The following is a 14,014-nucleotide window of genomic DNA, read 5'->3' on the forward strand; positions in this document are numbered from 1 at the left end:
CGAGACCTGTCGGCGGTCTGGAGTTCACACTGAAAGCATCTGGAGCCTCGCTATGTGCTGCCAAACCAGGTGTTGTGCCAAGGTAGGCATCCCAGACAGAATGTGTTTCCCTGCGTCGGGACCACACGCTGGGCTTTCCAAATCACAGACAGACTCCCACATTCTTGATTTTTAGTTGACAAACACTTCTTATAACGACGAACTCCTCCTGAAACCTTGGAGGTTTTAGCTCTTTATACAATAAAGTTACAGGAGGATAAAAATAATTATCAGGCAAAATCTCCTTGGTTTGGTAAAATAATCCCGTCTGATGCCGCGTGAGAACGATAAATATATCATTTTCTGTTGTAACCCTCAAACTGAATGGTAATGTAACGACACTCATTTTTCACGTCTTCACAAACAAAACAAACGCTTTTTTCATACTTGTGTTAAGTTTGTATAGAAATTACACAAAATTCTGTCTCAGGTTAAATGTGATAGAAACAGCTTATACTGGCATTCATCTTGCTAAAAGAGGAGTGTCGTGAGAAGCTGTGTTTGCATATATTTGCACTGCTTTCCACTCTGGATGTCTATGTATGTATAAAAGGGTTCATTCTACAACCTGCTTTTTTTCCAAGTTGTCGAATATAAACATTATTTTGTGCTGATATTGCAACTTCTTTTTTTCAGAGCCAAAGACTTTTTGAAACCTGTATAAAATTTGAAATTATTTTTTGAATATTACTTTAAACACTTAAAGTTCTGCTAAGAGTTTAAATAACAAGATCAGTACTGCTGAACTGCGAAATATTTTGGGTGCAGTGTATAGAATAGAATACGAGTGTAAGAGAATAGCTTTAGTGTTTTGTCTTTTAAAATTTTAGGATGAACTTATACGAAATCCAGCAAGATACTAAGCATCTTTTTATTGATTATAAACATAGACTATATCAGATTCATATCGGTATCGGCAGATGTACAAATTTATGAGATCGGTATTGGACGTTAACAAAGTGGTATCATGCCATCTCTAGTAGTAACACATCAATTAAATCAGTATTTTTATTTTAAACTGAAGCCCAGTTCGAGCTGGAACAGCGTGTTAGTAAATCTGACCCGACTCTTACAAAATGTTTGGACAACGGCTCCGACCTCTGCAAACATCTTCCTGTTGAGTTTATGGGCTCAGTCCTAGAACAGCTCTGTGAATTTTGGTTGTTACCCAATTCATACTACAGTAGGAATTTGTTACCCAGCATCACATCTGGTCACATCTGGTTTCCAAAAGCCTGCCAGCCACCAGTGCTACCCCTCGGCCTCCTAGTAGATGCATGTGTGGCTTCCCTCAGCTCATCGGTCCCAGCAGGCAGTTACAGCGTTTCTGTTCAGAGTGCTTCTCCTCTTGCAGCGCTGACGAGGACACGGTAACAAAGACAGGCGACACAGGCAGGATACAGTCAAGAACATCCTTTTATTCAATCAAGTGATGGTGTTGCTCTTTTCAAACTGTTTTTTTATTATTATTATGGAAAAGAAACTGTAATTAACACATGCATTTCACCATGGGCTCTGGGAGGTGTGTCTGAGGATGGGACGGCTCTGACAGAGGGGAAGGAGGGGGAGGGGCACTTGTGGTGGGCGGGGTTCAGGGTGTGGCGGGGTTAGTCTAGCTTGGGAGCTCAGTCACTATATCGCTAAACAGCATCCTTAAAACAGTGATAGAAACTGAGCGAGGAAAACGTAAAAGTGAAACATGCTGACGGTTGGGCCACAGGGTCCGACTGGGCTCTTGAACGGTGCAGGCGTCGGATACTGCAGACGCCCGCCTCTCGACTAAAGCGCGCACACGCACACACACACACGCACACACACACACGCGCACTCGCTCTGCTGTGTGACCTGTTTGTCTCTGATATGGCTTCTCAGCTATGGCGCTTTCACTCGTCAAGGCTTCGCTGATAATACTGCTGCTGGCTTCATTCGCTTAATGCAAAAAAAAGACATCTAAACGTTGCATATACTTTTTTTTCTTCCTCGATTTTGCTGGTGGAACCTCACGGTGCTTACATCTAATGTTTACAGGATTTGGAACCGCATGACTTTGGTGGATAGTGATGGATCGATAAGTCACATTTTGTAAGGATTGTGCTGAATCTCAGTCTCTGTGCTGTGGCACCGCTCTGTTTTTAAGGTGCTTTGAGTCATTTTTCATGGTTTTTTCTTCTCTTTACAAGAGCTATTCTCATTCACTCGTTCTCAAGATGCATAACCAGGTCACGATGCATCGTCCATCAAGACGAAATAATAAAAAAATTTCAAATTCAATTACAAAACAGAAACAAGGAAACCTGCAAACGAACAAACCTGCCTGCGCTAGCAGTCCTGCTGGTCACCACCCTCGCCTAAAGCCCAGTATCACATTCCTCGTGCTTTTATCCCTCCACCTTTCTTTCTTTTTTTCATCCTGTGCCCTTGTCCTCAGCACAGCCCAGAGCCCTGTGGTGTAACTTGTTCACTTACATTAGCTGTTTGAATGGAGAAGCTGAAGAAGATGGGTATGGTAATACAATGTGAAGCGTACAGACAAGAATAACATGTGAGCTAACTGCATTCTGCTCAGACAACAAAAGAAAAAAAACCTTTGCGTATTCTTCTTCTTTTTTTTTAACCCCGCCGTTCAGAGAAAAGGGAGAAAAGGAAGGAGGGGGGAAGGAAGTGGGAGAAGGGTACGCGGCTACAGACTACTCCAGTGTCCAAGATAGACAGACGACAAGATACAGAGGAAGAGAAGCAAGACAGAAAATATTCTTTTTTTTTTGTTTTTAGGTTTTGTCTTTTTTTTTTTACGTCTTTTCTTAATAATTCAACAATAAAAAGAGGAACTAAATCACACCAATTTCCTTTAGTACTATGTATACTGCTTGAAAAAGCTCTGAAGAATAGGAAGAGAAAGATACAGAAGAAGCATGAAGGAGGGGACTTTTTTTGAGATGGGCACTCAGGATTACAAGATGGAATCTGTGAACAAAAGGCACTTTTTAGGGACAACCTTTAAAGATGCTCTGAGTCTATAACACTACATCACCAAACAAATATTTATAATCATTTACAGCGGGGAAGGGGATTGGGGGAGGATGGTGGTGTGTGTGTGTGTGTGTGCATGTGTGTGTGGAGGGTTGGGATGGGGGGTAGGGTTCACATTGTTGGTAAATTGATGACAGCACCCCCCCCCCAGCCAGACAGAGGCCGCTAATTCCCTCTTTCTTTCTTTCTTGTTTAAACAAGTAGACATTTACATTAAAAAACCAAAATAAAATAAACATTTTCTTTAATTTCTATGGACGTCATCATCGGTGGTTTGGACTGGGGAATCCGTACTTGTGCATCTCCCAAAAATGGGGAAGATCTTGTCTTTGTCCCACGCTAGATGTGTTGGACATAACATGATGGAGAAGAAAAGAAAGAAAAGAAACACAAGATCTGACGTGATTTTCATTTTTCCCTGTTTGTTTGTCCTGCAGTGGCGATAAAGTTCGGAGGAAAAATGCCTTTTGTCCTACAATGAACCTCTCACCCCCCCGCCCCCCTCCCTCGGTAAATACAAAAAGAGAAATAGAATAACGCACACTTTCCTAAAATTTGCTTTTTATGATAACACTTAGTTCTTGTTTATTATTATTTATGTATAATAGAGACTGAATGTACTTTATTCTTTTACGAAAGCACCAGTTTTCATAGTGATATATATTTTACGAGTTGCAAAATTGTTCCTTCAGCCCTCCCATGGTTTTTGAAAACAAATGAATAGAAATGAAGTTTTTAAAAATGAACAAAAAATGTAAAATAATTTCCCCAAACTTACTTACAAAGACTGGGATTTTTTTTCTCGCTGCTCTCATATTTAGAGTCCCGGAGCAGGTGGACTTTAAAACAAACAAAAGCCCCTCCCCCCCAAAAAAGATAAAACAAAGAAAAAAGAAGAGGGTTTCCCTCTTTTTGTGTGACACCCTCAAACAATCGCTAACAAACAAACACAATTCCTCTACCAAGGCATTGCACATGGCTCAATCAACATACATCATTTAGTTTCAAGAACAATACTTCCCATCAAGACACGAAAGAAAACAACAAAACCTAATCTGCTTTATCTTTTAACCTCAACTACGTCATCATCACTTGTTGTCTATGTATCTACTGTTGCGTTTGCCGTCCTTTAGCTTTATGTCCTGTAACGCGGGAGCGAGCGGGTTTACAAACTGGTACTTTAGCTCAAATCAGCTTTTTCTGTGTGTGTGGTTTTTTTCTGAGATGCATCCTATGACTGTGCGATGTACGCCATGCTTCAAAAAATAACTAGACTGCCACAGAGCTTATCTTGCAAATAAAAAAAGTATATATCTATAAATATATATGTGTATTATATATAAAGATGCTTGTGATTATCTAGTGAGCTGTCACCGTGTTTTTTTCTCCCCCTACTGACATAAATGTTTTTTCCACCATTCACTATAGCTTATATGTGAGAAAAAGAACCTGAATTCATGTTTGACAAATTGCATAATGGGAATACAGAGGCACTTCCATAGATTAGAAAAGAAATCACCTTTAGCCGTCGTTAATGTCTTACTCAGCGGAGCTAGATCTCTCTACAAAGCTGATGAGATGATCGCCATCGATTGGCCAGCTATGTCGCGCTTTTCCCTGCAGTGAAGAACGTGGCCAGGCAGTCCAGTTATTTTGTGAGGTTGGATGGGTGATTAGCTTTTTAGTAGGGCTAAATTTGTGGGCTGATTCTTTATATAGTTCTAGATAATGATTGAAAGCATAAAGGCCTCCTCAGATTGTCTATCTTTAAGACTTCCCTTTGAATTGAGTCGGGCACGGGGGACGTGTTAGTAGTGAGTGGTCTTCGTAAGTCTGTGTGGAGTTTTTTTTAAAGAAGTGGCGATCTGTGCTCTACAAGTGTGATTCCATCCCAGTAATACAACCACTGATTTGCAATACTAAGTGGTGGTCGATCTATTGTAACCATTACAAAAAAAGTCTGATAAGGTTGGCTGGCATGATTGTATTAGTGCAGTTTTTTGATCTATAAGGGCTCTTCCATTCACCGTAGCTCAGTGGGAGTGCTGGTGCGTGTGTGTGCGTGTAAGTGTGTGTTGTGGGAATGCTATATCCAACACTACCAAGCAGCCTTTACCTGATCCTGTGCACCGGCGTTTAAACGGGCACACCCGTGATCCGTCCTACTGCTAAGCCTCGGCTCTCGTCCCCTCTCCAAAAACAGCCAGATATGTCACATATTCATTTTGCTCCGCAGTGTGGCCCCCTCTGCTCTTGGAGCAGCGGCTCGTCTGGGAGTGTAAACAACAGGGTAAACTTTAGGGAGACAGAAAGAAGAGCTACTCTCTCCTTAACTCTGGGTCCCATCTTCAGCAACCTTCCCTCCTCAGATCTGTTTTCTATCACTCGTACATCCCCACCAGCAGCCACTAGCTGTACCTGGATCCAAATAGTAGGCGCGACTATTTTGTCTTCTTCCCCTGACCGTTATGGCCGAGCAGGCGATCTCCCAGAAAAATAAGCTTCCTGTGATTGTCAAAACCCTGCATCGTGTTGTTCTACAGGAGACGTTCATCTGGAAAATATGCTTGTTCGATGGGTCACCTTCACATGAAGCAGCTAGGTGGCTCTGTTCAAAGGTAACGAGGGTCCCCGCATTCGTGTGAATCTTACTGCCTTCACCCCAAACAGTCGCCGAGGTTTCCTGGTTCTGCTGGAGGTTTCTTCCTGTTAAAGGGGAGTTCTTCCTTGCCAGTGTCACCAAGCACTTGCTCACAGGGGTCATGTGATTACTGGGGTTTTCTCTGTATCATTGCAGGGTCTTTGCCTTAAAATATTCAGCACCTTGAGGCAATTGGCATTGCAATTTGGCGTTATATAAATAAAATTAAATAAAATTGAATTAGTCAGGGTAGTTCCAATGTACTAGAATCAGGATAAAAGCAAAGTGAAGTGTCAACTAAGGAAATATATGCTCCACCTCTGGTGGAAGGTGAGGCTAGAGCGGAAGTGCTGAAAACCTGGGCTTTTTCTAATGGCCAGCAGGGGGCGACTCCTGTTTGCAAAATCTGATTGTATCCAAGTCTATGAGGAAACGATCCTCTGTATCACTTTCTGACCTCAAGAAGTACTTTTGTAATGAATTCATGGTCTCAATCGCTAAACTGACGTCTTCATTGACATAAACTCTGAATTTCTAGTGAAGCAGTCCTGCTTTTGCATGTGGCTGCCCTGTGTTCCTGGGTTTTAAGTCAAAGCCACAGTTAGCTTATGATGTCCAACTGCCAAAAAGCTCGACTTAACATATACAATCAACACTAGTTACCCAGTGGATTACTTTCAAATGCTTTGTTCTTTCTAGGATTCTCACAGTAACGGTGTTTTCACATCACACTGCATTGCAGAGCTACAAAACGCCTGAGCTGCCGTCTAAACCGTCGCACAGTTGATTTCAACATTCCTAAAAAAATGACCAAACGGGTTTCGGGTCTAAACCCTCTTAAAACTGCTCATATTCTGCACGGATACGTCGATATAAAATCATCATATAATCAAAACGGTCACTGGGGGTGCAGGTTTGGTGGTTTTATTAACTTTGGACAGAACCAAGCCAGCTAACCTCAGCTAAGCCAACCAGCTGTAGTGGTATCAATCAACTCATCTCAACTCCCTGGAAAAAGAAGCAAATAAGCATATTTCCCAAATGTTTTTGCAAGCGCTACTTGATCTGGGTAAGCTAACCACCCTGTCTCCACTGCTTCAACATACCGCTTCTGACTGTGTTTCTCTTTAAGGTGCTGTCATTCAAATACAAAACAATTATAAAATAGTACAAATCCAAAAGAGGAATAAATTCAAATAAGAGAACACATGAGAGATAATAAACTCATTCATCTACATTACATAAGGGCAAATTGGGAACCAATAGCTGCTGCCTGTAGCTGTGAAGCTGTCAGTAATTATATAGTCACACTGCGATTTTCAGTGTGTGTGTGTGTGTGTGTGTGCACAATGTTTGGATATCTAATTAAGGTAGAAAGACTTCACTGGGCTTAAAAAAATAAGAATGAAATAACACAACACCACCACCTATAAATACTACAACCTAAATGTGAGACTGGGCACGTGTGTGTGTATGTGTGTGTGTTTTCATACATGCTGTGGTCATGGCACAGACTGAGTGATTGTTCTGAATGTGGGGAGACATGAGAGCGAGCGGAGGCCAATGATCTGTCGAACTGAAAGATGGGGGCTGAGGACTTGTGAAGGCTTCTTGTACCTCAGGTTTGTTTCCTCTTTAAAACTTTTAAAATAGGCAAGTCTGGTTTACCTCCCATGCCTTGTAGGTAAATAGTGCACATCTTTAAGATTAGTGTTAATTGATTCAGCTTGTAGTGCAACCCTTAATCAAGTTTTGGCATGGTCACTAGTTAGTAGTAGGGTGAAAGGGGCTATTTTAGGTCATTCAGAAGGATAGAAACATTGGTCATTTGGATTTTGTTTTGAGTGATGACAGACATCACAGGAGCGTGGACTGCAGCTTTCCCTGGAAACCGAATTGCTTTGATTAGACTGTGACTTGAATTTGTATTTGCTAGACAACTGATTTTTCTAAGCCATTTGTTACACAATGCGTCTTTATAAAGTAGGAGAAGCCGACGGTTTTCATCCTCAGGTTCCTCCTGCGCTGCTGTGCTGGTTCGGTGGTTTGAGGAGAGATGCCTCCTTGCTGCTGCCGTCCCCTTACCCCCCCTTCTCCCTGTCATCCCGGCATCCTCTTGTCCATCTATTCGTCTTTCAACGTATCCATCTTTGCTTGAAACGGGTCCTGCCTCTGACTGTGTGTAAGTAAGTCCAGAGTTCCACTAAAAGCGTCATGCTGCTGTAATTTCCTGCGTTGCCTGGTTACATTTTGTATCAGGTGAGACATACTGTCAGGGCCAGTCGGTGGGTGGGTTGGAGGACAATTATTATCCTGCGGGTTGTTTCTCTGGTTCTTTTTGTGTTTTTTGTTGTTGTTTTTCTATTTCTGATTGCAAAGAAAGAATTCTAGTTGCTGGTTTGCACACAGATCTTGTCAGAGGAACCAAGACTGAAAAAGAAAAGAGAGGGAAAGACGGGATGAGATTATGTTAGCGACAAAAATAGTAAACAGCTTAAATAAAATTTATGTGCACAAAATGTGACCCACTGTGTTTGTTCAAAATAAACTGGGATTACCACTTTGCAGCTGCATGCTTCCACCAACCAGTGAAGCTGCAGTTTACCTGCGTGTCTGACTCTTTACTGTTGGCCACCAAAGGTTAGTGCAGTCACTTCAGCCTCCTACCAAATGTTAAACATCACCACAATCTTCTCTCTGTTTCTCCGTTATGGCATCAATAATGCCCATAAATGTGTTTGAAGAAAAATATGATGACATCCTTTAACCTGTTTGTTAGGAAATCTTTTATTCTAACACACTGGTGTGAAAGTTTGTCATAATCTGAGTAAAAACACAAGAATTTGCACCAAATCAGTTCATCCTTTAGTGTAAGCGAACATTCCTGCCAAATTAAAGGTGTTTTCTGACATGAGGTTGCTGTGACCTTCACCTCGGAGCATGGATGATCAACCTGAAAACGATGCCTGTAGCCACACCTGTCACCAGCTGTGTAACGAATGCCCATCCAAAGAGCAACTGCACCACAAATGGTTTCTGAAAATGTCTGCACACCGTGTTGGCTTTTGGCTTCAGGGGGTTCCTCTAGTTTTTAAATACAGTGAATGACAGAATTGTCATCTGGGCCTCTAGCCCAGCTTATTACCATCGAGTCTGTTCATTTCTGGAGAGAAGTACAGTATGTCTTGAATTTGGCTGAGTAGTTAATAGCTCCTAATAGCCAAGCAGCAGCAGGGAGATAGCAGTCTGGCGCTCTGTGTCACTTGCGCCTTCTTCACGTTGAGTTTTCTTCTCCTCAGCATGAGCAAGGAGCAGAAATGGGTCACCGCCACTGTTGTTGGCTGCCCTGCTTGGCCTCCAGGATCTGGCACTGTGGGCTGGTGCACCAACATTCTAGAAGTCAAGCCTTGGAAACTACTCTGCGCCTCCAGGGAAGCAGCCTTTTGTTTTGTTTGACTCTAACAGGTCGCATGAATACCCCCCTGCCTCCCTCCTGCCTCCTGCCCTTCTCAGCTACCCTACTCCCCTTGGGCACGGTCCCAGCAGGCCTTGGGCATTGTAACTTCTCCCTTCTTAGTTACTCTGTCCCTCTGTGTATGTGCTTACAGACACACACAATCCATCTATCTCCCGTGAACACTCCCACTAAATCCTTGGCAGCAGACAGTGACCACCCTCTTTTCTTTCCTGCCCCCCTCTCGAGCAACCCCTTCTCAAATTCAAGATCAACTGGCTATGACATCATGTCTGGTTGCCGGGGGTAACGAGACGGCCAGGACGTGACTTCTATAGGGGCCGAAACTCTCTGTTGCTCTGTTCCCTCCATTTCCCCTCTCACCTTGCCCTGCTGGTATCTAGTTTCTCGTCTCGCCTGGATGTAGCACCCAACGTTTGCCACTAGAGGGAGGACAAAGCCCAGCGCTGGTCCTGAGCCGCCACAGGCTCGTTTTTGAGAGGATCTTTGTTTTGTGATTGATCTTTTAGTTTTAAAGTGGACCATTAATCTTTTCATGTCACTGCAGAGACACGTGTAAACAGTTGGTGCCGTGTGTGTTTTAGCTACGCATTGAAAAGTAAAACCATATTTCAGACAATTTGTCCTAGTCGGTACAGAACATCTCAACTTTTCTATGAGACACACAGCCAGAAGTTTCTGGTTACCTCTGTCCAAATACATCTGTGTTCTTGGTGCTATATTTTTTTAATGTTTTTATGGTTTAGGCCTAATGAAACCAAAGACATAGCGGTAAGTAATATTTTTGACAACAATGTGTTGGCAACAGTTTGGGGAATCCGATATTTTGCTACACACAGAGCCAGATCCATGAAGAAATAGTTTTAATGTGAATTAACTTCACTTGGCGTTAAGGGGAACTCTGACTGCAAGTCTTTATTGCCTAAATTCAGTGCTTTAACTCACAATAATGGCCTTGTGGTTAAAGAGCAGAGGCAGTTAGAGGAGCAGATTAATACCCACGGATCTTGAACCTGATGTTTAACAATTAAATACAGTTTGTATGTGATGTTCGCGTGTCCACACAGTTTGGCCACATGATGTGTGCAAAGTTCCACTTCCAAGAAAATAGAAACAACTTAGAGTTAAGCAACATAAACATTTCATCAGCAAAGAAAACGTTTATGAAGTGATGGAACAAAAAGAGATGAACAGTGAAGCAATGAAGGGTAAAGAGCAGAGTATAATGAGCGGAGGGGCAGAAATGGAAAGGGAGAAAAGAGAGAGAACAGAGGGCAGAGAAACAAGGGAGGAGATCAGCAAAGCAGTTTCAGATGGTTTCCATGTGTCGACGAGTGGAGCTGAGCTGGCTCCAGGCGGGTGTGGTTGGACATTAATGAGAAAAGTACTGGTGGTAATGGAGGAGGCACATGAATGAGGTGCAGGGTGGTGAAGGGGAGGAAGAAAGAAGGTGAGAGAAGGAGAAAGTAAAAGGCAGAGAGTGAGCAAAGTGTGGTAAAGCTAAAAGGACGGAGAAAGTGAAGTAGGAAAAAAAAGGGGGGGCAAGAGGAGGGAAAGGAAAGGAAGCAAGTAGAGAAAAAAAAAGCTGTGAGTAAAGGAGCCTGAAGGGTAGGCTCCATATGTGCCAAATAAACAGTTGAGCACATATGGTAAACCACACACGTACTGTAAAATACAGATGTACAAATGCACACATTGATGGCGAGCTGTGGGATGGTGCGAGAGAAGAGGTGGAGGAAACCGTGCAGCAGGTTTCAGGCAGTGAGGGAATAAGAAATATTTTGGCGTACATCCACGCAGTTAATAAGTTTCCAGAGTTTGACCAGTAATTGCAGCGAAAACAGCTGAGTTTCCTCCTCACTCTCCTACAAAGCGAGAAAAACTGCCAGTATATCACCCAACTCCTACCTGTGTCTGCTGCGGGATGTTCAGAAAGTTGTTGTCCCGTGATCCGATGCCGACAAACCTGTTGGGAGCTGTGGCGCCTGGCGTGGAGTATGCTACGGAAACAGAAGGAGGACAGAAAATCATCAGTGCCAACTAAACAGCTAGCACTGCAACCTCTCATGGAGTCTTAACTGGAAAGGTGCAAATTCTGGGAAGTAAATGTGTACACTCATTTTATGAAAGTACAGTGAAGAAAGGTGTTCTACTTTCATGACTGTAAGCTAAACCGAATGTAGCTACCTGCTTGTTTAGCTTAGCATAGCATTAAAACTGACCATAGGCTGGATAAAATGCGATGAATGTAGCCACGGTGACACCACTTATTGGGTTGTAAAGCACTCTTTTAAAGCTCCAACAATATCTTTTTGTCTGCTCCCATGTTGTTGTTTTTCTTTTAGAAACAAGTGACCACACACGGCTGAGCATAGAGTGCTAGCTTATCAGGTAACGCTAGCAAGAACGCCTTGGCTAGCAAGCGGCACCCATTAATATTACAATTTCTCTCTATCTGTTTATTTCTTAATGATTTTTAAAAAGAGTACAATTCACTCTTCATTTAATAATTATAAAATAAAGACAGGACCCATTTTTTTCAAGACTAAGGAACATGGACGTCTATGGGTTTAGCTTGTTTTTGGAGTCAGTTGTTTTCTGGCATTTTAGTGTTGACTTTATTATGCGTTTGTTTGTTTGTTTGTTTTATCTCTGCAGGTTGATACTTGACTAAATAGCTAGCACAATCCAAAGTTAGCAAAACCACTGGAGCCAAAAAAACTAAACAAAAACAAAACATAGCCATACCTGTTTAAAACCGAGATTCTAAATTAAGCAAACTGACGTTACCTTCATGTGATTGAGCGATTTAAATGTTTTAAACTTTTTCTCTTCTAACTTTGGCAAAAAAGCAAATCATTGTAAATGGTCATTGCTTCAACATGAAATGGCATATATTAAACCTAATAGATTTTGGGAAACAGGCGCTTGCTTCTACCGAAAGTACAGCTATACATCATTGAGGTCATTAAGACCCCATGGAAATCTGGCATGTAAACTCAGATCTCCCCGGGTGATGAAGGCTACTTGATAAACTTCGTTGGAAGCGATTATGCACACTGAAATTCTGACACTGAGGAGTCAGGGACATTTAAAACCCAGTGGCATCAACGTCTCTGACAAATTTAGGGCAGTTTGAGGTACCCTACGGACTCCAGAATCTGAATCTCACTGAGGCATTCAGAGATGTAGTGTGTAGACTTGTGCATACGTGTGTCTGTTTGAGTGGAGGAAAGGGAGGACAAGAATGAGAGACAGGAAGGAAGATAGATATACATCCATGTGTTTCTAAGAATTGGAATAACATAGATAAGACATAGAAGACTTTGAGACGCTGACTGGGGGTAAAACAAAAACACTATATTTGAAGGAGAGCTAAAAACAAACAAAAAAAGTGCTCCATCCAGTGCCCCTCCTACCACAGGTGAGAGAATGTACTGTATGACTGACAAAAATTTAAATGCACACCCTGTTCTTGCTCTCTAACAACTACCATGCAACAAAAGAAGCTAAAGCGAAAGAGGTACCGGTAAGTTATTCCATAAGGTGTCCCAATCTCTACTGGAATGTTTTTGGAGTCCATATAAATTAACTGCCCTAAATTTGTGCCCTTTCATAAGCAACAATAAGTTAAAAATAAAAATCTTCTTACGAGGTTTAGCGATGTGCCCAGAGAAGGAAGAAAAGAGGATTTAGAAGTAGAAGAAGTGGAGTGGTGATGTAGCTTTCTCACACCAGGCCACGCAAAATGGGTTCAACATGTAGAGCTCCTGAAACTCATGGGACCTAATACAGAACCCTGATGAATGCCACCCAAGTCCATAATGAAGACTACTTTGAGCCAAACCTTTGATGGCCTTGATCTACTCTATTGTGCTCCACAGTATATTCTGTGCTTGCTGTTATTGCCTTCCACGGGGCTAGGGAGATGCGATGCTGGATACACAATGATGGGGCGAAGTTGGAGGAAGAACACTGACAAAGGTCCTTTGCCTGGAGAGGGTTGGGATTTTCTGATTTGTTTTTTTATATTTCTTTTTTTTGGTGTTGGTTTGGTTTTGAGAACGGTCTCTGCGGGGTCACTTACACGGAGATGCGGGCGAGGAGAGTCCGCCGTCAGGGGGCGTGCTGTTGGGTTTAGAGTCGGGCATGGGAAGGGGCACTGGGCGGGCCACTGGGGGAGGTGGAGGCAGCAAGAAGGAGCCTGGCATTTTGCTCTGGCCGCTCCCGTTTGGCTGCAGACAACACAAATAGGGTCAGGAGGGCGACATGCGACAATCCGCAGACACGGAATGAAAACAGGACGCAGCTTGGGAGGCCAGGTCCAAAAAAATATCCATGACGGCGGGAGGAGGAGTGGGAGGGGGGAGCGATGGTGGAAGGAGGAAGAGGAGGAGGGTGGGAAACAACAACCAAAGGAATGATGTATGTGGACGGCATCTTTCATGAAGGTGTGAAAAATAATAATCACCACAGGGTTTGAAAGGAGTAGGAGTTGGAGCTAAAGGTGAGAGGTTCCACAGGGGTGGTCCGTGTCGGGTGGAGGAGGAGTGGAGGAGGGAAGTGAGCAAACTGTTTGACTGGGTTCGTCCAGAAGATGGCAAGAAATCAAAACCATGGAAGGATACTCTTCTACACAAGCACAACACCACCAACAACAGCAGCACCAAACAACCAAAACTTCAACTAAAATCAGAACGGCTAAGAATGAAAACAGAAACACGATGACACAACACAGGGCGGGTATGCTTGACTTGAAGTGTGCCGTGACTGATTCATTCTCGTGCTGATGGTTATAATTTCTGAGGGGTTGGGTGGAGCAGAAGAAA

General features: G+C 42.9%; 1 protein-coding gene across 17 annotated transcripts in view; it reads right to left on the bottom strand.

Annotated features, from left to right (window-relative positions):
- Positions 1-1,437: 1,437 nt before the first annotated feature.
- nfixb (nuclear factor I/Xb) overlaps positions 1,438-14,014 on the bottom strand; it is a 135,682-nt gene continuing 123,105 nt past the window's right edge. For 12 of the 17 annotated variants that reach the window (XM_040037332.1, XM_040037330.1, XM_040037329.1 and 9 more), the window contains 3 exons: positions 13,273-13,420; positions 11,094-11,185; positions 1,438-8,140 (listed from right to left, as the gene is read on the bottom strand). In XM_040037332.1, coding sequence (XP_039893266.1) covers positions 8,126-8,140; positions 11,094-11,185; positions 13,273-13,420 — 255 coding nt within the window. In that variant the 3' untranslated portion in view covers positions 1,438-8,125. The remainder of the gene's footprint in view (positions 8,141-11,093; positions 11,186-13,272; positions 13,421-14,014) is intronic. The other 5 variants (XM_040037345.1, XM_040037338.1, XM_040037341.1 and 2 more) reach the window with 1 other exon arrangement.

Source organism: Simochromis diagramma, unplaced genomic scaffold (assembly GCF_900408965.1).
Source record: "Simochromis diagramma unplaced genomic scaffold, fSimDia1.1 OVJJ01000516.1, whole genome shotgun sequence".
Lineage (NCBI taxonomy): Eukaryota > Metazoa > Chordata > Actinopteri > Cichliformes > Cichlidae > Simochromis > Simochromis diagramma.